At 39.1% G+C, this 27,812-nt stretch overlaps 1 protein-coding gene across 2 annotated transcripts in view; it reads left to right on the top strand.

Moving 5' to 3' along the window:
- Positions 1 to 913: 913 nt before the first annotated feature.
- The window catches only part of GUCA1C (guanylate cyclase activator 1C), a 39,859-nt gene continuing 12,960 nt past the window's right edge, over positions 914 to 27,812 (top strand). The window contains exon 1 of one of the 2 annotated variants that reach the window (XM_038147323.1): positions 914 to 1,221. In XM_038147323.1, coding sequence (XP_038003251.1) covers positions 1,018 to 1,221 — 204 coding nt within the window. In that variant the 5' untranslated portion in view covers positions 914 to 1,017. Of the gene's footprint in view, positions 1,222 to 12,957; positions 13,324 to 27,812 lie in introns of those variants that run through there. The other variant, XM_038147332.1, reaches the window with a different exon arrangement.

Raw genomic sequence — 27,812 nt, 5'->3', positions numbered from 1 at the left:
ACTACTGTATGCCATAGTATCTGCTGTAGGGCTTAAATGCTGTAAACCTGTACACTGCTATGTACTGCAATATAGCACAGCCATTATGACACCACAAGTTTCCACAATTTTGAAGCAGCAGAAGCAGCAGTCCTGCACCTCCCATACTTATGGCCACCCTTTTCCACCTTCACTTTATCTGTTCTCTTGTAAAACCCACTATTGTGACACCAGGCAATGCAAAAATGTAAGCAATGTTTTCTAAAGCTAACTATGTTTATTAGTGTTCAATCTTATTGCAAGCTTTTGCATGGATCTGTTTTAACACTTGTCCCCAAGCACAACCACAAACTCTTCTGCTGCCCTAAGGGAAGGGAAAGGATGAGACTGAAAGAGTAATGGCAGTGGGGGAGCAATTTTCAAGACAACATTGGCTTACAGGACATTCAGTTGCTTGTAGAACTGCTGTCTAAAGACAGCAAGTTTTTTTCAGGTTATACAAGTCAAATTGTGTTGCAGTTTTGACCTGTAAGGTAAAATTTGGATCACCATATATTCAGAAATAATAAAAATGAAAAGTCAGCTGCATAAAATGCATACAAGCTCCAAGGCAGCTGCATAAAACGTATACAACTATTAATATGGTTCTAAGTTTTTGTTAAAACTTTATAAATTGTAAAAATGAAGGTTTAGAAACTGCCCTCAAAGTTCCTGCTTGTTGCTTTTTCAATATTCATCCAGTTTAAACACCTTTAGTACCACAGATGCAAGTACAAGATGAGAACTGGTATAATCAGTTCATCTGAGGCTCTGCAGACTGACTGTGCACAAAGACTCTAATTAGCTGCTAAAACCGCAGGGTACTAAAACTGGGTGCCAGTAATCTTTCTAGGGTGCTATATTTACTTAGTCTATCTTGGTAGTGATCTGTAAGAGGTTTAAAGTAGCTCTCAAAGGCAGAGTTGGTGTTTGAATGATCATTGTTGGGAAGCAAGAATCAACATTTGGATGAATTAATACTGAAAAAGATTACCTGGTATGTTTGATGCAATGGGTGCTGCTGGATCAGCAGATGACATTAATGCTATGGAAATTCACCACTGGTACACAAAGTTTATGAAGGAATGCCCATCTGGACAGCTTTGCCTGCATGAATTTAAACATGTCCTGGATCTACATGGACTTACTCCTGAAGCTAACAACTATGTTGAACAAGTATTTCACACATTTGACATGAATAAGGTAAGAATGCATTCTTGACTTTTGGGCTTTCTTATGGCTGGATCATTTGATGCACTCAGAGACATGTCTCAGCTGCAGGCTCCCTGCTCAGAGGTAATGGAAGCGATTCAATAGAAAACTCCAAGCAGATAACCAAGAATGGCTGGCAAACAATGTTGAATGCTCTGTTCCCAGTACATTTTGCCAATTTGAAAGTTGCATACAGTCATTCTAATACATGCTTTCTCTATTCTAATACATAGTTTCTCATATTTGAAAACCAGATTTTTATAGTTATTTTTAATAATAATAACTGGAATTTTTATTTATATAGCTGCTTGAAAAATCTTTCTAAGGTGTTCAGCTGGATCCATAGGTATTAATGCTTTCAGTTTATGCAATACAGGCACAATAAGATTCCTTCTTGTCATGGGATTCATTCTGAACACCTTCTGTGGCCTAATTCGGTATTAGTCAATCCCCCTTTTCCAAAGGCACATCTGTTTGGTTTTGATCCATCATCCCAGTTTTACTGCTTAACATCCTAGGTCGTGCTAAAGATAGGTCCAGCAGCTGTTAGATGCATTGCTGTCTTGTGTTATTCCAACACAGCCTTCGTGCAGGTTCCTTCTAGCCTCAAGGCTCACCCAGAGTTATTTTCTCCTTAAGCCACAGTAACACTTTCCACTAAATGTGACAAAAGGAGTGAAGAGTCATCTGTAATCCCTAAAAGAGTCACAGAAATTAGGCTTAGGCTGAATTGTCTATAATACAAGCTCAGCTTTCAGCTAATAGAACAGATGGGCCCATCTTGGTATAAAAAAATATTAAATCAATAAAGCAATTATGTTCTCTACCCACATTGTTTATCTCAATGAGTTCAGAGATACAGAATTGTGTAATTAATTATACTTGTTTCAGAAACTGCTGATGTGTTTCCATACACATCTCCACTCCCAATTCAGCTTGCGTTTTTGGAATTATGTAATTCTTTCTTCCATATTCCTCAAGGACTCTTCCTATAAAACGAGGCTCCTTGCATGCTCTTTTCTTCCCACTACCAATTACCAGATGGTTAAACATACTGAAATGTGATTAAGTAATATCACCTAACTGAATAAATGTGCTAATTACAGATGATGAGCAAACTTCCAGTCTGCCTGACTGGCAGAAATTGTTAATTTGCTGTGCTCTTTTGAATTAAAATTTTGATGCATTAAGTTCCCCAGAAAAGCTTTATGAATGCTAACCTTCCTGGACAGCGCACATGGACAGTGTCTGAGCTCACCTAAGATCTGTTCCAGTTTAAGTTGTTGAAGCATTAATGTACACTGCAAAAAGCCCTTGACACTTCAGTGATCTTGAAAAGTGTGGGGAGCTTTGGGTGTTGGGGATTTTGGCTTTTTATTTTAGGGGGGAACATCTTTTTGGTATTGTTTTTATTTTAGAAGTTCCTAATTGCCTTTGTCCCACTACGACAAGCTAATTACCTGCGAAGCAGTTTGCTCAAGTCATCTAAGGAATATTAAGATGTATGCCTTAAACTTCTCAAGTTATATACACATTAGTTAGACTCTTGCTACCAATCAATCTCTCATCCTCTTCTCTGGCATCCTCAGAACTTTTTAATCAATTGGAATATTTCCACCAATTTTCAAAGAGTAGGCATTTCAGTTAGGCAGTTCCTAAAGTCTTCATAAAATTTGGCAGCTTGGTAGCAGGGACACACCCAGAATTAATGCCCCATTCATGTAGAATTAAGTGTTTATTCATTGTTTAAAGCAACAGTTGGCTGACAAAATGATCAGGCACGTTTTCTTTTGCCTAGAGAAAATACAGGATGGAGCTGGGGTACCAGCATTTGGGGTTTTAGGGGACAAAAGACATAGTTTGTATGGGTCTAGGCTTTTGTTTTGCTATTCCCAGAAGAGCTTTTTTAATTAATGTACCATTTTAGACAGAAAAAGATGCTTCAGTTTTTTATCAGTTTGGAAGTCTTACCCCCATTTTATTGACATTTAACAATGATTTGGCCTTAGGACTTCATAAAATCCACTGTAAAACTGCTTTTGCTAGGCTTAAAACCTCACTATTTAATAATGTGCTCCCACTAAATAGCCAATGTTCATTTCCTGTTCTGCAAGATGCTGTAACAATACTCTACTAGCTACTACTAATCTGAGCATAGATTTTATTGTGTGCTTTCTTAATTGACCTGTTGCTCAGCTGCAGCAATAGGACCAGGCAAAGTTATTTAGAAGTCAGAACAGGAATGGCACATTTAGAATTGTCAGTTACATAAGATTGTATAGTCTATATCCATTTGGAGATGGAAACAAGATGAAGAATGGGGCTTCCATTCCCAGAAAAATGGCTGGCAAGTTTTAATCCCTGCCCAATATATTTGTATAATTTAGTAGTTAGAAAGGCTTAAACCCTTAGGAAAATGAATCAAGTGAACCAGAATGTTTTATTACAATGTTTTACATTTTCCTTTAAATAATAATAAAAAGTCTATTTTTGATTAAATGGCAACAGTATAGCTACATTATTCAGATACAACACATAGCACTTAGATAAGCTGTAGCTCAGTTTTATTCTTCTTTTGCCTTGAATAAAGTCTTGTGAAAGCCTCATTGAAAACCTGGTGGCAAACAAGAACCAGGACCTCTCAAACAATGTGCCAGGATTTCATAAGTTTCCTCTTTGACATTTACACTGCATCTGTTTAGTTAGACATGTTGTGTATATTTATCTGTTGTAATTTATGTTTTCTGTGAAATCATTCTGTGGGGTTTCAGGCTGGCTTGGGGGACTGCTTTACATAACAAGCAGAATGAGCTCTGCTCATACCAACTTGCCAAGAGAAAAGCATTTATGAGTTCTATGACTTGGCATGGCTTTCTCAGTAACAGTATCCCCATAGTATTTTTGGTCACTCCGACTGCATCAACACTTCTAACAAGAGCATGGCTCAGGCAGAGTACAATGGAAAAGTATTTGTCCTCTGGATTCTGGTCTTAATGCAGAAATCCAGCTCAAGACTCCTTTCCATGCTTAGCAGAGACAAAGGATCTTTAAGATGACTCAGCTCTTTCCAAGTTAGATGAACCAAGTCTCTCTGCCCTGCCTTTTACATCAAGGGAAAAACAACTTATCTGAGTCAGTGGAAACTAACTCTTGCTTAAAAGAAGATTTTTTTTTTATCAGTTTATGAAAAAATCCTACACGTAAATCAAAGATCTAAAGTGGCATAACATGTACAGATGTAAAAAGCCATAATGCCATTTTATTTTGACATTGACAACTGCACCATTAGTTTTCTTTTGTTTTCTTCACCCTGTCCCCTCCAAACACAATCTGCCCTGAATTCTGCATGTTAATTTTCTCTCATCAAGGATCAAATTTTCTCTGCTGCCATAGTGGTAAAAATCACTATCAGATCTATGACATCAGTGGATCAGGAAAAGAATTGGAGATGAAATTTCTTGCAGCATGCATGCATTTAGATTTTAGGAAGTGAGATTCCATGCAAACAATAAACTTATGTGAATACAAGCTTCTCCCTGAACTTGAAATTGCTGAAGATGACTCTGTCAGCTTCCAGTTTCTATGATAACAAAAGTGCTATGCTTTAAATATTCAAATTTCTATCACTTTATTATCTGAAAACCCATCACTGAGCCTGTGAACAGAATATGTGTGTTAAGTGGATTATGCAGCTGAAGCAATATGATTACTTTTTAGTGTTTTCCCATGCTCCTGCTGTTTCAGAATTATATATATAAAGACATGTTGCTAGTTGGTTTTAACCTTAGGATTATATTAGGAAAAGTACTTATACCATGCTTGGTTTACATAGGATGTTAAATCGAAGTATGTACTTTTAATTGGAGAGTCATGAAGAATCTGTTTTCCGTAAGAAGCTCCCTTCCCAAATTTCACTAGCTATGATTTATACCCTTTCTTCAGGTGCTGTCATATGAACTTCGCCCATGTTTGTATTTAAAAAACCTGATATTTTCTGTGAGACATTTCTGTGAGATCTGAACATTTTTTCCCAATGCTAATGATGGTGTATGGTCTATTTCAAGTCTAGCAAGAATACCAAGGCTGCAAACCAGACACAAGCTCTTATACAACATGAGCATAAATGTCATGTTTTGTCTTCAAGAGAGTCCCTGCAGAAGCACCTGAGAATAATCTCCTAAACAAGTTTGTTTCCTTGTAGGTGGGGATGGATGAGAGCCTTAAAATCCTCAGGTTTTTCCCTTTCACTACTGGTAGGTTGTGTGAATATTTTTGTCTTCATGCCCCTTTTTCAAAATTACTTTCCCCACCATTTCTAAAGTAAATTCTGTTCAGAGCTGCATTTTCAGACAGTTACAGTGAATCTTTTCTGGTTTTCTTCTTTATTTTATAATTGCCATTTTTATTCTTATTTAGAAATCTTGTAAAAGACTTATGCAGCTGTTTTACTTCCCTATTCACCTCTTATAAAAAACAACTTTTAAAGCTGGGTGGTGGAAGGAAGGCAGACTTCAATTTTTGCGTAGATCAGAAAGAAGATTTTTTTTTTTACTTCAAGAAGATAAATGGAAAGAATTGATAAGTCAGTCAAAAAAAAACAGGAATAAAAAGGAATAAGTAGATAACAGCTTTTGAGGGGAGGGAAGAGACAAGTGAAAGGAAAAAAAATTAAAATTTACAAAATCAAGGCACAAGTATAAAGAGATGGGAATAAATGTTCAAGGAGTGGAAGGAGGAAATATTGCCTCACCTCTTAGTTGTACATTAATTGAAACACTTGTGGAACTGAAATGACAGCTATGGAGAAAAAATGTTGAAAATATAGTTAAAATCTAAACTAGAGATTCATTCTCCATCAGAAAGAGAACTGATAGTTGGACAGAAACAACACACAGGAATAAATGTGGTTGTTTGCTCACTGCAGTGAGAGGGAGAGAGGGCTGGCAGTGGCAGCCTCAAAATCCAACCCTTGGAGGTGTCTCTCCACAAAGCCTCTCCAGTGTCCCAGAAAAGCACTGGAACAGGGATTACTGGACCCAGAAATACCAGGGCGCTCTTTAGCAAAAGCACAAGCCCTTGTCCTGCGAGCCCAGGCCACTAGGAGATGCCAGTGGCTCAGCGTCTGCTCACCTCGGGAAAGACTTCACGCGCCAGGAAGAAAAACGTCTCCAATCAAAACAACGGCCCCTAATTAGGGAAGACAGCCTCGTCTTTTAATTAAATGTTTGCTGATGACTTTATTGGCTTGGCTTTCTTTTTTTCCAAAGTGCTTAACTCAGGAGATTCTATTCCTAGAAAGAAAAAAACAAATTAAAAAAAAAATTCAAATTTCTGGCAAATAGCCATGCTGTGTAGGCAGATAAAAACAGGAAGCCAGGATTTAGAGTTGTTTAAGGATCTATATGTAGCATTATTAACTGGAAAAATCCAATTTGTCTAAGCTGAAAGCCTTTAGGAAAACAGCCTGTGGCATCAAAACATTGTTGGGGGTGAGAGTGTATTTGGATCTATTGCCATTAACATGAAGATTTCTGGAGATCTCTCATCTAGTTCATCAGCACGGAAAAGTTCCGTGATTTTTTTTCTTCTTAGTTGTCCCAGTTGGAGCCAGGACATTTCATTGGCCTCTCAGATTTTCCCCGGATGGGAAGACTCTTTCACTTAATTTCTAATAAGACCACTGAATAGTAGCAGGTTAGCAATAGCAGGGAATGTTAGTCCCACTTGTAGTTCCCTGATGCCCACCTGACAAGGTGCAGCCAAAGCTCTTGCCCACCCTGAGCTTAGGAAAATCAATGAATTCACAATAGCTACTAAAAGAAAGTATTCCTGACTTATGCTCCTGACAAAGAAGGATGCACCTCTTCAGCAACTAGAAACTTCAATGAAAATAACAGCTTCAGCAGTGGGTCTTCATTGTAAGTCATGGACTAAAAAAATGGAAAATGTGAAATTGGTATCTCAGAGCACTTCCCATAATCACTGAAACTAAAGGAACAGCACTACAAAAGGTTCTGTGGAAAGGGTAAGACTTGTTATTTTATTATGCATGGTTTGCTGGTTATTTATAGATAAAGGCACACTGTAGCATGTGTGGGTAACAACACCCACAAAATTCCATCTGTAACTGGTTTAATGACCAAAAAAAACCCTCTTAGACTGGGCTCTACACAACTAAAATAAGCACAGTTGACTTTCTCATCACCAAGATGTGTTTCACTGAGCTATACTCCTAATCTCCATGTCAGGAATAATGAAGCAGTACTACAAAAAGAAATCAGACATAATAGGCCCTTATAGATGTATTGCTTTCATGGTCACTGCCTTCTTTATCAGTTTTAAAGCTATACAAAAACTCAAGCAGTTACTTGTTTGTACAGCTATGGTAGGAGGCACACAAGGAATGTGGCTGTGAACTAGCAAAGTTGGGCCAGTGCTTGACCAGTGTTTTCAGTGACAGAATAATTCAGCAATTGTGTATCCCACAATGGTGCCAGGGTTTAAACACCACAGAAAGCAGCAATGACGTCTCTTTTCCCCCTCCCCACTCTTGAGTTAGTAAAAATTTGTGAGTCCTCTTACTTCAGGCCAGGGGGTTGTGTCCTACTAGAAATTTGTCTCACTGGGGCAAAATCTTTCTGTTTCATAAAGGAGAGAAGTACAGCCCTTAAAAGCAAGCTACATTCTGATGAAGATAAAAGAAATAAGGTCAGCTTGGTCTTCCTCCTTGTATCATGCATAGAAGAAATGCAGACTTTAGAAGCTAAATGCTCATTCAAATAGTTAGAAAACTGAAGAGTAGTCCATAGGGAGAAGATGGTGATGGTTGGGGCCTAACAGTTTGGGTCTTAAAAATCAAAAAAGCAAACAACGACAAAAGAAAAAACCCTTAACAGTGAAAGCCTTCAGAGGTATATTTTCTGACTAGGTCTATCACAATAGGCCATTCCAGCTCTTCTGGGAGGATAGCCTTCTCTTTCCAAAATGTTATGTCTTGTCCAGATGACTCTCTTTCATTTGGGCTGTCTAGGTAGTCTCTCTGAAAACACCTCTGCCAGATCTTCTTGAGCTGGGAGGTAGGTTGCATCTACCTTAAGACACATAAACGGACTCTGAAGTTGGCTACAGATGATGAGTGGCCACACACGTATGGGGAGTTGGAAGGTACTGTAAGGGAGATGGCAGGATAGGGGGAAGAAAACCATGCTCTGAAGTCAGGGACATGGGAATGCCTGCAATGATGCTTCCTCTGGTCCTGCCCACACAGAGCCCCTCTGCCACTGAAATGAGCAGTGACAGATCTCTATATGCACCCAGCACTGGTAGGATCCAGCACCTGATAACAATGGAGTGGTGGAAAGAGAGGGATGGATAAAGAGAGAAATGGAGCAAAGTATAGAAGCATCAGCTGAATCACACAAGTGAGAGGTGGCTTTTTTCAGAGAAAACACCACATAGAAATTGCCAAGGAAGGAAACAGAAAGTGGCGCCGGATTGAGCTGGAGCAGATGCAAGAAGTTAATTGGCAAAGATGACATGAATTTAGACAAAAATCTGTATATAAGATTTTTACTCAAATACATGTAAAACTTGGCATTTGTCACTTCACACTATAGCAGTTCTCTTTGTTGTATTACATTTCAAAGAGGTAGCATTCAGCTGCATCCACCAGAGGGGAAAGATGTGTGTCCTCCTTGCTCCACAACACAGGGATGTAGTATGGGCTGCCTACTGCCAAGGTACCACTGTTTTCACAATACCCAAAAGAAAGAGAAAGTAATCTTTATGATTTTAGTTTTCTGCTTTTTTATATTTCAAGTTAGTTCTTGATCACCCTGCTGAGAAGTTTTGTTTTGTTGTTGTTAGGAAAATTAATCCAGAAACACCAGAGGTTTATGTCCAAAAAGGAGACAGAGGAGTCCTGTTACTTTATTTGAATAAAGGGAGAGGCCATGGGGCGTTCCCCTGGGGTCTCTCAAATTTTTGGAGAATGCAGCCTCCCTTTTTATCCTAATTTCCTGGGCACATTTCCCTTCTCTCTTTCCCCATTGGCTGAGGTACTTGAGAAGTACAGACTTCCCGATACACCTGATACTGAAGATTTCTCTCTAATGTATAACCCTCCCTTTTAATTTTTAATTCTTATGGAATTTATGGTTTTTCTTCCCCATTGTTTCTTTCATCTTTCAATCTCCAATCTAATTTATCAGCAACCCTAAAGTTTATTTGTAAAAGCAAGTATCTTTTTCCATTCAGCAATCAGTGGACTCCTTCCCTTTGTTTCTTTTATCTCCCAGTGCTAGTTTTATCTACCAGCAGACCCACAGCTTGTTTGTAAAGACAAATCTGCCATTCCTCTCATTGTGATGTGGGTTATTATTTTTAAAGGCTCAACCTCTATTTTCAACCTCTGTCAAAAAAACTACCTTTTTTCACTTGTAAAGAAATCTAAATTACATGATCCCTTCTAAAACTAAGAACTTGTAAACCATTTTCAGAGCAGAGCTAAGGAATCTGATGGTTTTTTCTCATAGTTCCCTACAGAGACAGTTTTGCTTTACCTGCAATGTGCATTTTCTGTGTGCCCATGATGTTGCATTGATTGTCCTTGAACCAAATATCTTTATTATAGGACTATCACTTTCAGTGTAAGCACGTAGTCCCACTTTTGCCTGTTTTTATGGGTTTTTTTGTTTCCCAGAATATTGTACAGGTTCCAGAAAGTTTCTTGGCATCTCAATACATACTGTAATTTTATCTTCACCTTTTAGAATCAGCTTCACTTGGTACAGATTGCTCATTAGGAATGTTTCACTGCGTTTTCTATAAAAAAAGTCGTCTCTACACCCATTGTTTCAGCATTCTTTGAAATGTCTTTGCTATATTAATTTATTCAGTTTGTCTCCACATTGTTGTCAATTTTCTATTTTTATTTATAAATAAAAATGCTCCAATGGCTTTGGCTTCTGGAACAGGTGATTTCTATAGAGTTTCTACTGTCTCAGCACGTGCTTTGTCTACAGCTCATTAAGTGATGTCAGACTATGCAGAGAGTTATAAATTTTAGTCTTTTTGTGCCCCATAAAACTCACCTTTCTTTTTATGTCAGGTATTACATCAATCAAATTGTACCGTTCTAGTCCCCTGCTAGGGGTGAGGGATGCTGTGAGACTGAACCGTAAATCAGATTATTTTTTACCCAGGCACTTTTGCTATCTTTACAGGTGTTTTAGTTATTCCTATTAAGCTAAAGGGATTCTGAAAACAGGTATTATTTTAAAAGCATTCCAACCTTGACTTAGCATTCTCTTATAAGTCTTTTGCCAGAATGTACAAAATCTGACACAAAGTTGGACTTCTAAGGCCTTTCTTTAAGGCACTGCAGCAGTCACTCATGTGCCTCAATCACCGTAGGCACACTTCCCCAAGACTTGCTATTTGGAAGCAACAAGCAGAAGTAATGTATTTTTTTCAGGGGGAGAAAAGAGGAGGGAGGAGAGAGGGATCAGTATGTGTACGCAACTCCCAAGTTCCCTGTGCCTAGAATGAAATCCAGTGACCAGTGTCTGTACAAGGTCACATGAAGAGATGGAAGGGAGCTGTTGCTGCCCAGGAGAAAGAGAGAAAAGAGGAAGAATGACTAGTACTGGATGACTTATTGATGGACAGGTTTTAACCTAACCATATCATGTCAAATTTTCAGCCTGCTTAAGTCTCGTTCCTGATACTGTTATTTTGGTTTCAGCTGGGATAGAGTTCATTTTCTTCCTAGTATCTGGTACAATACTGTATTTTTTATTTAGTACGAGTCATATTGATAACACATTGATGCTTTGGTTGTTGCTGTGTAGTGTTTATCTTAAGTAAAGGACTTTTCAGTGTCTCATGCCACTGAGGAGGTGCATAAGAAGCTGGGAGAGATCACAGCCAGGACAACTGACCAAAACTGGCCAAAAGGATATTCCATACCATGGAATATCATGCTCAATATATAAACTAAGGGGAGCTGGGAGGGGCCAATTGCTGCTCAGGGATGGACTGGGCATCTCTCAGAAGGTGGTGAGTAATTGTATTGTACACCAGTTTTTTCTTGGGTTTTATTCCTCTCCTGCATTATTATTATTATTATTAGTTACTATATTTATTTTATGTCAATTATTAAACTATTCCTATCTAAACTCACTAGTTCTACCAGTTTTTTTCCTATTCTCCTCTCCATCCCACCAGGGGCAGGGGGGGGGGAGAATGAGAGCACAGCTTTCTGCAGTACTCAGTTGCCACTTGGGGTTAAACCACAATACCTGTCTTTGCTGTTTGACACTATCACTGGTCATTTCTTTAAGAGCAGGGCATGATTGCTGAAGAGGAAAGTTCAGAATTGTCATCAGACTGTGCATCCCCAAGAGGTTTGTCTGCTTTCCTTTCACTTCCCTTGTCCTTGCATCCCCTTCATTCACCCTCAGTGTTCTAGCCAGCACACACCTGTGGATGAAATGCCTACACTGGGTGTTCCCATTCTCTCTCACTCACTGGGATCACATAACAGGTCTAGAGCTGGGATGTCATCTGCAGGAAAGGCAACACATTGACTATCCACTTTGCTCTATGTTCTGTGCCTATTGAACCACTTTTGGCTAAACTAATGGCAATGTCTGTATCTTTTTGTTTGATCTTCAGAGGTTCATGGGCACCTGAGAAGTGTCCAAGGTCTCTTACTCAAATGCCATATTTTGAAGCATATGATAATAAACTTGTTGGTGTCCTTGTGGAGAGAGCTGAAGCACAGACCATTAGAAGTATGGGAGTCCTTCTCAAAAACTGACCTGATCCTATAATATTTATTGATCTCTGGCTGAATTCAGACTGGAGGATGGTTGCCATTTTTCATGGGCACTCACCACCTCACAGGACTGTGCTCTTAAACTTGCCTGATTATAAATTAAAAGGATGAGTGGCAGTGTCTTGTTTCTGTTTCACTAACATCCTACATGTTTACACCGGTATTTATAGCTCCTCATTTCTTTGTCCTATAGTAACACCCCTGAGCTGCTCATCTCCTTGTATAAAAGCTAATCAGTACAGAAGTATTACTGATACCTAACCCCTTCCCTGAGCCTATGGAAGAAGAAGGAATTCTGCTCCTGAAAGCTGTAAAATAAAAAGCAGGACTACAGCACTGACCAAGAGCAAACCTGTTTTTAATTTACTTACTAGACTAAGTTGATTCCTGTTAAGGAAGTTACTGTAAAAGATTCCTTTTCCACTCAAATTCTGTGACAAGGCTGGTGACCAAAACCCTGTGTTATGTCTGGAAACCCATGCTGAGAGGGAAGAAATTGGATACGAATTGCACACAAATACAAGATCCTACACAGCATATTTATGATAAAAAGTACATCAAGGAGGAATCCAAAGGGCTCAATTTTTAGAAAGGCTTAATCCACTTACAGCAAAGAGGACGTAATTACAGGCATTGCTGTTCCCTCTCTCAATTTTTTCGCCCTTATTTGCAGCAAAAATTATAGATATTCCTTACAACTATTCCAGAATTACTCTTGTGTGTTGTTAATGGTTTGTACATAATTCAAAATCAATCACTTTTATCATATCCTCTTTATTTTTTTAATAACAGGCATGTTTGTAGTCAATGGAAGCATGATAAACTATAATTTGACCATGGTGCTCTTTGCCACAATTTGAAATCCCATCTATTTTAGACTTGGGCATTAAAGGTAATCTCATGAGTAGAGATAGGCACTACATAAAAATAGAAACTTATGCTGTAAGATGTTTAACATAGCCATTTAAAAGCCATATTAACCTGAACTGTGGTCATGAGCAAGACTTTGAACCTGGGAGATACAAATGTGAACAGACAAAAAGGGACGCTTACTGTGTAACAACATGGGCTCCCAAGAATCCTTACCAGATCCCCCTGCACAGATGCACCATTATTACAGCAAATTTATGAGGGAATGTCCATCTGGGCTGCTTAGTCTGCATGAATTCAAGAAACTTTTGGATCTTCAAGGGTTGGATCCACAGGGAGACCTATACATTAAACGAGTGTTTGATATCTTTGATCTGAACCAGGTAAACCTTCTTTTCTTTTTTTTTTTCTTTTTTTGGTTTTTTTGTTTTTTTAATGCCATGGTATTGCTTTGTTTGTGAGTTGTAGTCTGCAGGCTCTTTTTTGTGCTATCTTCCCAAAACTGCTCTTGTGGACAGGTTTGCCATTAAGGTGCACTAGAAGTGAAAAAGTGAGACTGTGCTTTGAGGGTTTGGATTAGGACTTCTGTTAGTACTTTCCGGGGACACTTAAAAAAATTTCAGGAAACAATTCTTAAAAAGAGAGGCAATTTCCAGATCACTGGTTATTTTTGTATTCATTGCTTATCCTGTGCTTGTATATAAGCATATGAAAACGTTGGTGTACTCAAAGTTAATGAGTTCTTACAACAATGTTAGACAAAGGGGAAATACAGTCTGCACATAACTGAAGTGCAGTGTATATAAATAGATTTAAATGGATTTTCTCAGAGTACTATATTGAATGTGTGGCAGAGGTGAAAACAACTCAGATGAGTTCACACTCACTGTACAAGTCACAAGACCAAATACTACTGAATGAAGAGGTTCAGAAGTTTCTCCAGGCTATACTTCTAATTTACCCTCTTTTCTACTGCAATAACTGTTTATAATTGCAATCAGCTCTCTGTAATGTAGCTGGCTCCCAGACAGACAAGATATATTTTCCTTAGTAGTACAGACAAGGCTGAACACACGGTCATCTGGTACTTCTATGTAGCACCCTTTTCTAGGTCTGTCTTGAGCACTGCCTCATGTTTGTAAGGTCCTGGAGCTGGCCACCTTGAGCCCTCCACTCATTGTGATGCTGAGTGGCCTGGGGCACATGCTCTGCAGTACTGTTCATATTTGTTGAGACCTTCAGATCCTGGATTAATGTAAAAGTGAGGAGAGTGGAATCAAAGCAGGTGAGAGAAAGAGCATTTGCTCACCCTTTGCTGTGGCAGCGGCCAAAGACACTTAAAATAGGAATCATCTTCTAATTGCTGCTACTCTATTTGGTGTTACAGAGTTGTGTCACTCCTCCACAGGCTGTCATCACTTGTATACAAAGTGGTTAAACTGCCAGACACTAAAACAACTGCTTTCATAAGAAGTAGAGTGAGGACAGATGCATGGGGGGATTTAACACACATTTTGAATGTAGACTGTAGGTATGTATGGCGTCAAAAACAGAGAGGCATAAAGAGTTGCACCAGAACTGACAGCTGAAGAACACACTGCCTTTTGGGCACAGCTTTCAGGATCGCTGTTCTGAAAGATCTCAGCTGCCTCATCTGTGTCACTGAACTCCCTCTTTTACTGCCAACTTTCTTGCTACATCTTTCTGAACTTTTGTCTTCATCCTTGTCCTCCTCAGATGTGCTAAGATCAATACAGGCTAAAGAATGGGGTAATGACAGAGTAAGGACCAGGAATTCAGTCTCGCAGGAAAACTAGTTCATCACCCATCCTATTGCTGACCATTACAACTTTCAGGAGCACATCCTTGGGGGACCATGGGGTATGGCTGTATAGTCAGCACAGGAGAAAGCATTTCCCCCTACTGTCTTCTCCCTTGTCTGTATTTTGTAATTCTTGAGGTCACATATACCAGATCAGTGAGAGGTGTCCTGTTTGACTACACAAACTGGGTAGGTTGGAATGCAGTCCCTTCACCAGAGAAGGTCATGTGTGTCCAGATGGTGTCTTAGTGTAGCACCTCTACCAGTCCCCTTTCTTTTCAGGTATTTCATGACTAGTTTTTCCAAAAATTTCAGCTTTCCACGTAATGTGGAGTTGAACAGCAAGGACATCCCAACCTGTAGATCAGTTTCCAAGTGAAAAGAAAAATGAGGAAATAAAGCTCTAGAAAACAGAGTAGAAAAATAGGTATTAAACAGTAGAGCAGCTGGCAATCAAGCTAAAGTGCAGCAAAGCTCAGAAATCTATGCTGATCAAGAGCCTGTGAGCATTTGTAAGGCATGTTAGATATTGAGAGGATCAACCTTGGTAGGGAAGGATGTCAGGCAAATGAAACTAAAACTGGCATATTTGAGACCAACAGATATTTTTTTTCAGAAAAAAATGGAAAGGAGCAATTTAAGATGCAAGATTTATATCCTGTGCCCGTGGTAACTTTTTACAGAGCTTTACAGATTTGCTGTATTTTAATTTCTATTCAGTATGATTGTATTACTTTTCTTTTTCTAGCATTGTTAAAAGCACTCTGTTTTCATAAATTTAATTTTTATTTATTTATTACCATGATGAATTGCCACTGCTGTTTAAGGAATACTTTTAGAAACAAGAAGCATTGATCAAACGCTTTTCAAATATACAGCTGTGATGTTTTTTATGTGATTAGGCTGAGAATAAAATGGCAACAGCCAGCTTCTTAGGGCAGGAAGAAAGGAATGTTGTATGATGTTGATGAGGTAAAATACGAGGATCTCTTTATTCCATATACTTGCTTTTTGTCCTATAAGCTTTCTACAGATTTTTCTCTGCCCCAGGATTTTCGGCAAAAATGTAGGATTCCATCCTGGAAAGTTTTTAGTTAAGTACAGATGTGTGAAGAGCGGTTAATGGATGGCTGACTGGGGATATCACACTGTGGGCTCCGAAATATCAGCTATTATTATACAAATAAGGGGTGTGTGACATTATGTCAGAACATTTAGGCACTGTGCTGTATTAAACAGATGAAAATTGTTCATCTCCAAGCCACAGAAGTTATTGGATGTAAGTGCACAATGCACAAATTCAGAAATAATTTGGTCATTTTTGCTTGCATTCAGTTCCTTCAGTACTTTAACAGCTTCTGTGGTATAAAGAGCAAAATTTTGCTTCCTTTTCTGCCACATTCTGTCAGCAGTGGAAAGAGATGAGGAGACTGACTCAGTGATCAGAATCCAATTTTATTGTGAGATACAAACGTTTATATATTATTTCAGGGAGACTTGTAATGTGTACTACAATGATTAGGTTAAAATCACATACTCAAACTTATGCATAGAACAACATCTCTTGCTTGCAGAGTTTAATGGGATTTTCTTTTTCCAGTAAACCCATTTGATTGAATCTTCTTGCAATCTTGGTCTAATTTTCAAAGTTCCATTTGCTTTTGCCAAGGCATCCTGTTATCAAATCTCTTATGTTAACCAGGTCCAAAGTCCATCGTTTGTCTTGTGTTCCCAAACATCCCAACAACATTCTTTTCTGGTTTTTGCTTCCTAATCAAGGGGTCACTATCCCAATGACTGGCAGAGTATACAAAACTTTTTGACAGAAATTATTTCCTTTGTCTTAAAAGTACCCTTCATATAAAAGTTATAAATAGGTGGTTGGAAAACTTGAACCTCCTCCCATACTTCCCCCAGCTGACTTTTTATGGATATATGACCTGTTTTTTTCCTGCTCTAAGCATGGTTTAATAGTGGACTTTTACAGTTTAAAATTGTTATGACTTTATTGCTGAAGCTTATAAAATCATATAGTTTAAAGACTAGTTTACAGTTGATCTAAATCTAGAAAAACCCGTTATGGAAAACTTGAGTCATTTAATACAGTCTTCTCAGCATAAAATGTGTTTTTCACATGTAGGCTTCTGTTTTCTCAAAATAGGAATCTGCTCACAAAGCTCTGCTAAAGAGTAGTCCTGTGATTAATCTACAATTCCAATTATAGCAGCCTAATGCCTCGAGTTAATCTGAGGACATCCATGTTTGGAGGTATTTAACATAGAACAAGATGGTAAAACACTCTTGAAAGGTGCATAGATTTTCTCTTCTGTGTTTCATGTGTGCCCAGTTTAAAACCTCTACCATGTAAGGTGTGCAATGTTTACCTCATAAGCTGCCAGTGCAACTGTGGGATGTAATTACAGTCGTGAATTACACCTTCTCATCAGCTTTGCTGCTTCCAGCTGAAGCCTGTTACAGACACTCCTCACCCTCTTAGGATTTCCAGCAAAATCCTAAATCTCCAGTAAACTCAAAATAGTTTAAAAATAATAATGGCAGCATGGTAAGATTTTTTTTGACAAGTTGTGATAGATTGAAAGCACATTCAAAACTCATTACACTCAAGTCATCCATAGGAATACCAACAGGAATATAGTTGCAAGCCAAACATTATCATTACCTGCCTTTCTCTAGGTTGGAGATAAAAAAGTAGTTCAGCTCCCCACTCACAGAAATTAATGGCCAGTGAACAAATGATAGGGAAGGGGACATCTTCACAGAGTAATTTAATGCCATGTGCAGATTGTGGCCTCCTCTGGTCTCAGCAGCAGGCAAATCATTTCATGCCAAAGAGGCAATGGTGCTGTGGCTGTTTGGCTTCTTGGGCTATTATCTCCCATGCTAATGTGTGTGCAGGTACACCTGTGAGGTACAGGCACACCTGTGAGATGCAGGTACACCTGTGAGGTACAGGTACATGCATGAGGTGCAGGTACAGCTATCAGCACTGCAAAGGTATTTGTGACTCTGGCTCACCAGAGTGCTCCTGTTCAATGCACAAAGGCCATTTCCAGGCAGGACCTGTTCCTGTGCGAGGTTAGTGACAAAGGCTGTGTTTGAAAACCTTTCTTCTCAGGAACACATTAAATAAAGACTAGTGTGTCTCTTGTGCAGACCATCAGTGGTTTCAGAAATAAATGACCCTATGCACCAGAAACACAGATATATTTTTAATTTATTTAACTTTCTTAAAAACAGAGACGATCATGTAAAGGTTTTTTCAGCCCTTCCTCGCCCTTTGTGGGATGCTTTGCTTATAATTAAACATACAAACAAGCAAACAAATAAATATGCTAGTGAAGTTTGAAATATGTTCTTCATCATTCTTAACAGCATTGAAAAATAAAGGTGCTGAACATTCAGAACTGTAATTGCAAAATTCACTTTCCTTGAGATTCTCACAAGGAGTGCAGAAGGTAGCATTTCAGCAAACATTTTGTTGATGACTCATACATTAATACTTGTAAGCATTACTTATATAATGACATTGGCAGGATAATAAGGTTTATCTTCTGCCACAACTTTCCACTGAAAACTTTCAAAAATAATGTGTTTATTGAAATACAAGTGCAACCAAATTATTTTTTTAAGTATTTCCTTTAGATTTGAAGATTTCCTGTTAGATTTGAAGAGTCCATTCTTAAGGAAAAATTATCTCAGTCTTCTTCGCCCTTAAGCTATTTGTAATACAAAAAAGATAAATCTGCAAGCACATACAACAACATTTAATTCTTCCGACTTTTTTCCTTCCCCTGTGTCTCAGTCTGCTCATAACTGGCAGTCCTAGCTCATGCATTGTAATGATGAATTTTAGAGAGGAAACAGTTATGTTCACATAAAATATCTCAGTAGTTGCCAAGTATACTGATGTATATTTGGTTTTCAGTGAGAATATATTTCAGTGCTATTATATCCATCAAGACGAGGTTCCACTGATGTTAAAGGAGAAAACATATATAGAAAAAATAATGTCTGGTGTATCCATAATATATTGCAAATGTTATTTGCTCTTAGGAAGAAATAAGGACAAATTCTACAGTCAGCACTGCTACTATTCAACACTTATTCTAAAATATCTTCTTTCTTTAAACCCAGATCACTGCCATTCATTTCCCATTAGCTTGCAGATAGGTTTTGCCACCTCTAAAAATAAAAATTGAACACTGTGACTGATTGATTGATTGATTGATCAATTGATTAAGTTCTTATGACCTCTGCAGGACAAAAAGTGCATAGCCATTTAACAAGTGAAGCACTGGACTGAAAATGGGATGCTGCTGTTGTAGTTCTCTTACTGCTTCTTTTGGCATTAATTGAAACTAGCTACAGGAATAAGTGTATGTTGCTTTGTAAGAAAATTGGATTTTAAAAGGCAGGATTACTGTGAAGAGTAAAGAAGATAGGTATGTGGCACTGAGGGAAAATTATGCAATTTCAAGGATTTTCTGTTAAAATTTATAAAGCATTGGACAGGCCACGTCAGAGAACACTGTTTTCTGCTACTTTATATGCAGAGATAAAGTTGGTAGATGCACAAAAATGGACACTCCACAGCAGTTTTAGAAATCTTTAGATAAGGAGCCACCAGCTGATGTCAACCCTTAATCATTTTTCTACTTTGTGTTTTTCATTTAAAATGTAAAGTAGTTCTCTGATAGAGTTCATCTGACATCATTATGCAGATTAGAATGATAAAAAAGATTTTTAAATTAATCCATTTAAAATATAAATAAGAAAGTTTTAAAAGCCTGTTTGATGTAGAACAGATAATAGGAAATGCAAAAATATGTAACTCCAATAGAACTTTGTAGTGTGTAGGGATGACTACATAGCAATGTAAACTAAATCTCAAGTTAATTTTTTTTTCCTTTTCTCCTTTTTTTTTCCTGAAGAATAACTGTTTCCTTTCACTCCCCATACTTTGAACAAAGCTAAGAAGTGTTGGGAGGCAGACCACCTTTCCTTTTTTTCTCATCCTAGATCCTTCCCCACTGTCCTGCTGTGTCTTTATGACTCAAATTATCATGTAAACTTTTCAGCATCTGATTTGTGTTCTGGATATAAACAGATGTTATCTTCTTTTGGTTACAGGGACGTGAATGTGGTTAGCCAAGTACAACATCTTCAGTATTGTAATAGAAGGAAATGAGAGTCATTTGGCCCTGAAATTCTCTATTAAAACAGCGGTTGCACTTAATATTCCATGAAAAGCATACAAATGTCCACAGAAAGATGTTATAATTTTCAAAGGTCTTTTGCTGCTTATTGTAATTTATTCTTCATTTGACTTTCAGCAGTTTTTTTCCTTCCACTTTTTCCACCTTGAGAATTGTGGGAGAGAGAAGAATGTTACTTTCATCTCTAAGAAGCATCTAGTGTAGAGATTCTAGTGAAGATACTATTTCGTTAAAGACTGCAGGGCCAAACTGAGCAATTGTTACCTAGCATGATATGTTAGCTGCCTTCCATATGATCACAAAAGGTGTGAAGAGCTCTTAAAGGATTAAAAATATGGGTGCTAGAGAGCAATTCTTCAAAAACTACCAGGAACCTAAATATTAAGCATTTCCACTTCTTGTGGGATTAAGTATAATGGCTCAGGATAACTTTGCTAACTGTCCTTTCCTGTAAAATATAATTTTCAGTTGGACTTCCTTTCCCAGACTGTCTTGCTCTGCTGTGTCCTCAGAACAGCAATAGCTTTTCTGGAATAGCAGCTGTGATATGAATTGTCAGGCTGCCTAAGCAGCCACTTAGCCTCTTTGCTACATCCTTACATGTTTGCAGGGATTACCAGAACTGACACAATAAAATTGGGTGCAATAGTTAATAGAAGGTAAGGATGATAATCAGAGAAACATTTTCCCAAACTCTCCTGAACTACTTTCTTCTTTTGTGTCATGAGTCTTTGAATAATTGAGCAAACATAAGTTCAGCAACACACATAACTTTAGGGATGTCTGCCCCCTGAAATTACTCCTTGGACCCTTTTCTTAGCCTACTCTAACCAACCAGCCTAGGTAAATCAACAAGGTTGCAGCAGCAACATCTGCATGACACTATGGGGACATAATCATATGAACTGATACTGCATTGAGGCAGGATGCTTTACGTTATTCCTTTTCCATGGTTTTTACATTGGCCCAGCACTTCCACTTTGCCCAGAGAAGTCTAACTCTTGCTTTTTCTGATTTTGAAGATTGTGTCACTCTCATAAATGTCTCCACAACAAGAAAACCCTAGAAATCTCTTTTTTTGTTTTATGACAGTCATTGCTATCATGTTGTAGTCAGCAATAAAATCCTGTATGTCAGAAAATTAATCAGCTTCTAAACCAAAGGCTTGAAGAAATAAGACTCTAGGTAGGTCTTAGACAGAAAGAACTCTTCTGTTAGAAGTAACAAAAATCTACAGCATTTACTTCCTGATACGTTTGGATTTTTTGAAGGTGACGTAAAAATCCTGTTCCCATTAGTTTCAGACACAATCCAACAAAAGCAACAAAGCCAAATAATTTGCTTTTCCTTAATTTGGAGTAATGTTGCGTAAAATTATCTCAAATGTAAAGTAACTAGCCTGATCACTGTAAATGAGGAGGTTAAACTATGCTTTGCTGTGTTCAAGGCAGTATAGTTACCTAATATTTCTCAGTATGCTTAAGTGCCTTTGAAAGGTGCAGCACTCTGATAAAAAATTCCATGTTTTATGAATATTTCACCAGTTTCCAAATACTACTCGATTTATTTACAGACTTTACTAAAGAATGCTTGTGTTCTCCTTCTAAACTGTCTCCCAAAATTTTTACATTCAATTTTATATATTGGTTCAAAAAAAAAAAATAAAAGCATTCTGTAATATTATAAATACTTCACACAGTTATTGGGGCAATTTCATAATCTTAAGTTTGTTTTCTATTGGTTTGTCACAGGACACACTGCTGTGATACTACAAACTATAATAATGTGTCCTTACCAGCTAAAAGCCTACATTATCATGAAAATCATTACTTGCTTAATGCAAGTACAGTTGAATTCTTGACTGAAGGATTTAACATTATGAGTTTTAAGTTATGAGCTAAAAGTTTTAGACCAGAGCTAATTCCCCAGTAGTGACACAGCACCATCAAGCATGGGAGACCAATTCTTTACATGGGACATTAAAGAAAGGCCTCAGATCCCTGCTATAACACTGCAGAATTCAGTGGCCTTCTTTGTTCTGTTCTTGGTTTTTTGGGTTTTGGTGGTTTTTTTGGTTTTTTTTTTTTTCATTTCCAAAGGGTAATCTGAATTTCCAATAAATGTTTCTCTTTAAAATCTAAATTTTAAAATAGTCAAGTAGTTAAGTGTTACAGATTAATACTCCATTAAATTTTCCTTGCATCATACAGTCTTGATAAGCTGGTTTTGCTTAGGTTAGGGTTTCTGTGAAATGTTCATTTAAGTGCAAACAAATTAGCATGTATTCTGCAGCAGTTACTAAGTTTAAGAAGCATTTGGAGCATGCCATTATCAGGTAACACTGTAATTTTGTCATGTTATGTGAATAGGCAATGGAGATTGACTTTGGACAATTAATCATAGTTATTTTTAAGCATTACTTTTTAAAGTATTATGAACATAAAGAGGAAATTAATTTTAATGGGAAACAGTTCAGGAAGGTGCTTCTATTAAAGAAATTTTAAGATTTCTTTCAAGGCATAACTGTCTTTTTTTTCTATTTATTTATACATTAATTAAGAATTAGCCAGTTATTATAGTAGCAGTCTACTATAATAATACAAGTAGTTTAGGCAATGATAGTATATGCATGTAACTTTTAGGAGCTGTCTTTCATACATCCCTTGAGATTCACAGAGCATTATATAGAATCAGCCAAATCTACCCAATAGAACATCTTTGCCACTAGAAAATATGTATGTTTTCAATGTACCTTTGTTGGGGGTTAGGATTTTTCCTTTTGTTTCTTTCTCTTAGGGAATTTTGTCCCATCTGTTGGTAAGAGACAGACTAACAACTGGTACCTTGTAGGTGTAGAAGAAGGGATTACAAATGACCTTGCCCCTGATAAGTCACAGTTGTACTAATTACCAAAAGAAGACCAGTCTTGCCCTTAATGGGTCAAAGCTGTGACTAATAAAGATAAGTGTGATAAAAGGGGTGCATCCCTAGTCAGGGGGAAGGATAGAGGAAGAAGGCCTTGAGGAGGTAGAGAAGCCCTGAGGAAGAAGTAATGATCCAGAGAGACCTAAAGAAGAATAGAACACAAAAGAGGGTTGCTACTGCAAAAGATTTGCTATAAGGTTATTCTGGGTCTCATAGAGCTGGAGCCTGCAATTATAATTGAGCTAGGTAAATGCCTGTAGTCAGAGGCAGTAAGGAAATAGTTGCAGTCATATTCCAGCTGGATATAGCTAGCAGTCTGTCTGTCAGAAAAGCCAACAGTAGGAATTTGCTGTAGCCAGAATCAGGATGGCTAAGCTGTAAAGAAGAATAAACTGGGACCTTTTACATGTTAAATGAGAATCTGTGTCTTGGCTCATTTCTACCCCTAATGAAAGGTCTGCTGTTAACAGAGAGACAAGAGAAATGGCCAAGGTGGAGGAATTCATGGAAAGTATGGACAGCATGGTAAAGATCATGACAAGGTCAGGTGCAGAGGGCAGATGTTGTGGGCCCTGGAAGAGCTAGGGCCATCTCAATACAGCACCTTCATTGCAACAATTAATGCCATGGACAACCAAGAAGCAGTGGGTTCCATTGCCAGCAGGCTAAGGCATTAGAGAGTATGGTCAATGGCCCTGTGCAGGCTCATGTGTCTGCTTTGATTTAGGACCTAAAAGAAATTAGGGAAGTGAGGAAGAACAGTATGGTACCAGTGTGAGACACATTCCCCAACATCAGAGCCTGATGTGCCCCAGCTAGGGAGAGGGAGTACTCCCCACGAGCTGAGATGTGGTACTTCCTGTGTGACTACAGGGAAGATATGGGAAGGTGGGATGGGAAACCTACTTCTGTCCTGGCAGCGCAGGTCTGTGAATTCGAAGAGGAAAACACTTACTGAGGAAGTTCCACTAAAGTGAAGGCAGCCTCAGTCTCCCATGACCAAGCTGCCAGGTATAACAGAAGGGAGGATGATCTGTTGGATCCCTTTGAAGGTACCTCTACCATGTATGCCCAGGAAGAAAATAATAACCAGGGTTAGAGGGGCCCTGTCTCTATCCAGGAAGAGGCACAGGAAAATTGGATCTTCTGGATGGTGTGGATCCAATGCCCCAGCACATCAGAACCATAAAAATACAATGCCTTAGTGTCATACTGGTGCACAGTGTACCCTGATACCATTGGGACATGTGGGGGCAGAACCTGTTTCCATTGAAACAGATGGGGGGATCACAGCAATTGATCCTGTTGGAAGCCGAAGTGAGCCTGACTGGGAAGGAGTGGCCAAAACATCCTCTTGTGACCGACTCAGAGGCCCTGTGTATTCCTGGCATAGGTTTCCTCCAGAATGGCTATTGCAGAGACCTAAAGGGACTTAGATAGGCTTTTAGAATAGCTGCTGTGGAGGCAGAGAACATTAAGCAGTTGAACACCTTGCTTGGACTATCAGAGAATCCTTCTGCAGTTGGACTTCTGAGAAACTGGACTTCTGGAGGAAAAATTAGTACCAACTGCCACCTTGACAGTGCACTGCTGTCAGTACCAGGTGAACTGGGATGCCGTGATCCCCATCCACAAAATGATCCATGAACTGGAGAGCCAAGAGGTAATCAGCAAAACCCGCTCGCCCTTCAACAGTCCCATCTGGCCTGTATGCAAGTCTGACAGAGAATGGAGATTGACTGTGGACTATTGTGGCTTGAATGAAGTGACTCCACCACTGACAGCTGCTGTGCTGGACACGCTGGAACTCCAGTATGAGCTGGAGTTCAAGGCCGCAAAGTGGTATGCCACTGTTGACATTGCTAACATGTTTTTTGCCATTCCTCTGGCAACAGAATGCAGGCCTCAGTTTGCTTTCACCTGGAGGGGTGTTCGGTACACCTGGAACTGACTGCCCCAGGGTGGAAGCAGGGCCCCACCACCTGCCATGGACTGATCCAGGCTGTGCTAGAAAAGGGTGAGGCTCCAGAACATCTGCAATACATCATGTGTGAGGGAACATGGCACATCATTGTGTGAGGGAACATGGCAATGGGAGTATTTGAGAAAGGAGAGAGGATCATCCAGATTCTTCTGGAAGCCAGCTTTGCCACCTAAAAGAGAAAGTTAAGTGACCTGCTCGAGAGATCTGGTTCCTGGGAGTTAAGTGACAAAACGGATGGCATCAGACTCCCACCAAGGTCATCAATAAGATCACCCCAATGTATCCACCGACCACCAAAAAAAAAGGAAACGCAAGCTTGCCTAGGCACCATAGGCTTTTGGAGAATGCATATTCCTGAGTACAGTCAGATTATGAACCCTCTCTACCTTGTCGCCCACAAAAAGAACAATTTCCACTGGGGCCCTGAGCAGCAACAAGCCTTTGCCCAGCTTAAGCAGGAGATCGCTCCTGTAGTAGCCCTTGGCCCAGTCAGGATGGGACCAGAGGTGAAGAATGTGCTTTACTCTGCAGGCGGGAACGATGGTTTGTCCTAGTGCCTTTGGCAGAAGGTGCCTGGGGAGACTCAGGTCACTAGGATTCTGGAGTGAAAGGTACAGAGGGTCTGAAGCCAGCACTGCTGTGATAATACAAACTTCTGCTATAATAATTTGTCATTACCAACTAAAAGACTTAATTATCATAATATCATCACTTGCTTAATTCAAGTACAGTTGAATTCTTGACTGTAGGATTTAACATTAGGATCTTTGAGTTATGATCTAATTGTTTTAGACCACATGAGGAAGATGTAACCGTGCTTGTGCCACAGCACCCCCTGCAGCTGTGGGGGACTCCTTGCACTTACCCTGCCCAGCCAGGAGCCAGCAGTGCCCCTGCCAGCTGTGGCCATAGCTACACCGAAGGGGAAAGTATCTGCGGCCAAGAGAAGGCTGTGGTTGGGATTCTGGTTCTGTTTTTTGTTGTTTTCTTGTTTGCCTTGTTATACATACTAGTAAAGAAAAGTTAATTCCTTTTCCCATATCTCTGCCTGAAAGCCCCTTAATTTCAAAGTTATAATAATTTTGAGGGAATAGGGTCATATTTCCCCCTGCTTTCCTTGGGAGACATCTTTCTTTCAAACCAAGACAAATTTTCCTGGAGGCTTGTCCTGCTATGTTTTTGAATTTGTCAAACAAGAAAAATCTGCTAGGATTATCAGCAAGGAATTTGCTGGAAAATGTGTTAAGATGTTATGGCTGCATTTTTCAGTGTTTTTCCTCTCTTGCCTACTGCTTTAATTTGGGAAAGATATTCCTAAAAGCACAGGCAAAGGCTCAAAATTAGGAGTGCAGAGAGCTAAACCCCACCATCCAGCAGAGGATGGCAGAGGGCTAGGTCTCTTCAGTACAGCCTTCCTGGGCAGAGGCCCCAGCCTGGTGACTTCCTTGTCTTCTCCAGTAATGTTAAAAGAAAATTGTCTATGATGGCAAGGAGTTAGGGGGTAGTTGTTAATTTTAAAGAAATACAATTGTTTGTCATCTTGACATTTTGGATTTCATCAGGTTTTACCAGGGTAGCCTGCAATTCTGAGAGCCAGGGCATATAGCTGGCTCTGCAATTCCAACTCCTCCAATGCAAATGTCCAGGTAATTTTTTAAGTCCCCAAACCTTGCAGGTCCTCTTCATCTGGGCAAAGCAGAACCTTGTATAATGGCCTGGTCAATACTGCCTCATCCCTTTACATAACCGTGAGAAAGCAATGATTACAAAACCACTTAACAATCTGCAGTTCCTAATTCCCTGCTTTGTTCTTCATCCTTATTAAATAATCTTTGCTTGCTGAGGTCTTCCCTGTCCCATGACAAATACCAGCTCTGTTTACTTATGAAACTTGTGAGTCTGGCCAAGCCCAAACTCCAAGATCCTAAGGAAGTATCAAAGTAACAGAGTTACAAGTAGCTATTTATTTCTTCAATAATTGCATCTGCAACCTCTGAGGAACAGATGAAAGTACAAAGAAGCAAAAACAAACTGAGGATGGTTGGACTCAATGATCTTTGAGGTCTTTTCCAACCAACACAATTCTATAATTCTGTGATTCCATGAAACGGGAAGAAGAAATGGAGTGAAATGAAACCTCCTTTAGGTTTCTGAGGGCAGAGAAAGCAGTGCTACATTTGAAACGGGACCCAGAGAGAAAGAAAGAAGCACATAGGACTAGCTATAAATATCACAGTTATTTTGAGCTGTTTGACCCATGCCTCCTCCCTCTCCCTTAAGAGGTTTAAGGACAATTCTGAAAGACAGGTTGTTGGGAAAGAAGGTGGCTTAATGACCTAAGCCCTAGGTTTGAAATATCTGCACCATTTATGTTTGCATGCTTATTAAAAAGCGTGATAACCAATTTGAGCTATTCTCCTGCTGTCAGATTGAGTTTAGAGATTTTTCAGGAACAAATTTTGGAAACAAGGCACTGCTTATTGTGTATAGACTCTTGGTGGAGCTCCAGTGGTTCAAGTAAGATGATAAGCTCATTCATCATAGGGTTTTGAGGGACAGAAATTGTCCCTTTCCACATGCCTGGCCACAGCATGTGGTGTGAGATGGTTGACTATCCCTGTCGGGGATCCCTGTCACTGCCAGAAAATCACTCTCAGGGAAGAGCTAGGCAGCCAAAACACCACATTCAGATCACTCTGGCACAGCCTTGGATAACTGTGCTGTTTCAGATCAGCTGTGTATTCATAGCTGACAAGTCAATTATTTTTAATCTCTACTACAGTTTGAAGTCCTAAGAGTTTAAGGATCTGTGAAGATTAGCAGTGCTGTTCTGGAAGCCAATAATGCCCTCCTACAGCTCCAGGGCTGGAGTATTAATGGCCATTGTATAACGTGGCAGTCCCA

The sequence above is a fragment of the Motacilla alba genome, chromosome 1, assembly GCF_015832195.1.
Source record: "Motacilla alba alba isolate MOTALB_02 chromosome 1, Motacilla_alba_V1.0_pri, whole genome shotgun sequence".
NCBI lineage: Eukaryota > Metazoa > Chordata > Aves > Passeriformes > Motacillidae > Motacilla > Motacilla alba.
The sequence above is the reverse complement of the archived record's forward strand: the minus strand, read 5'-3'. Positions and strand labels throughout refer to the sequence as shown.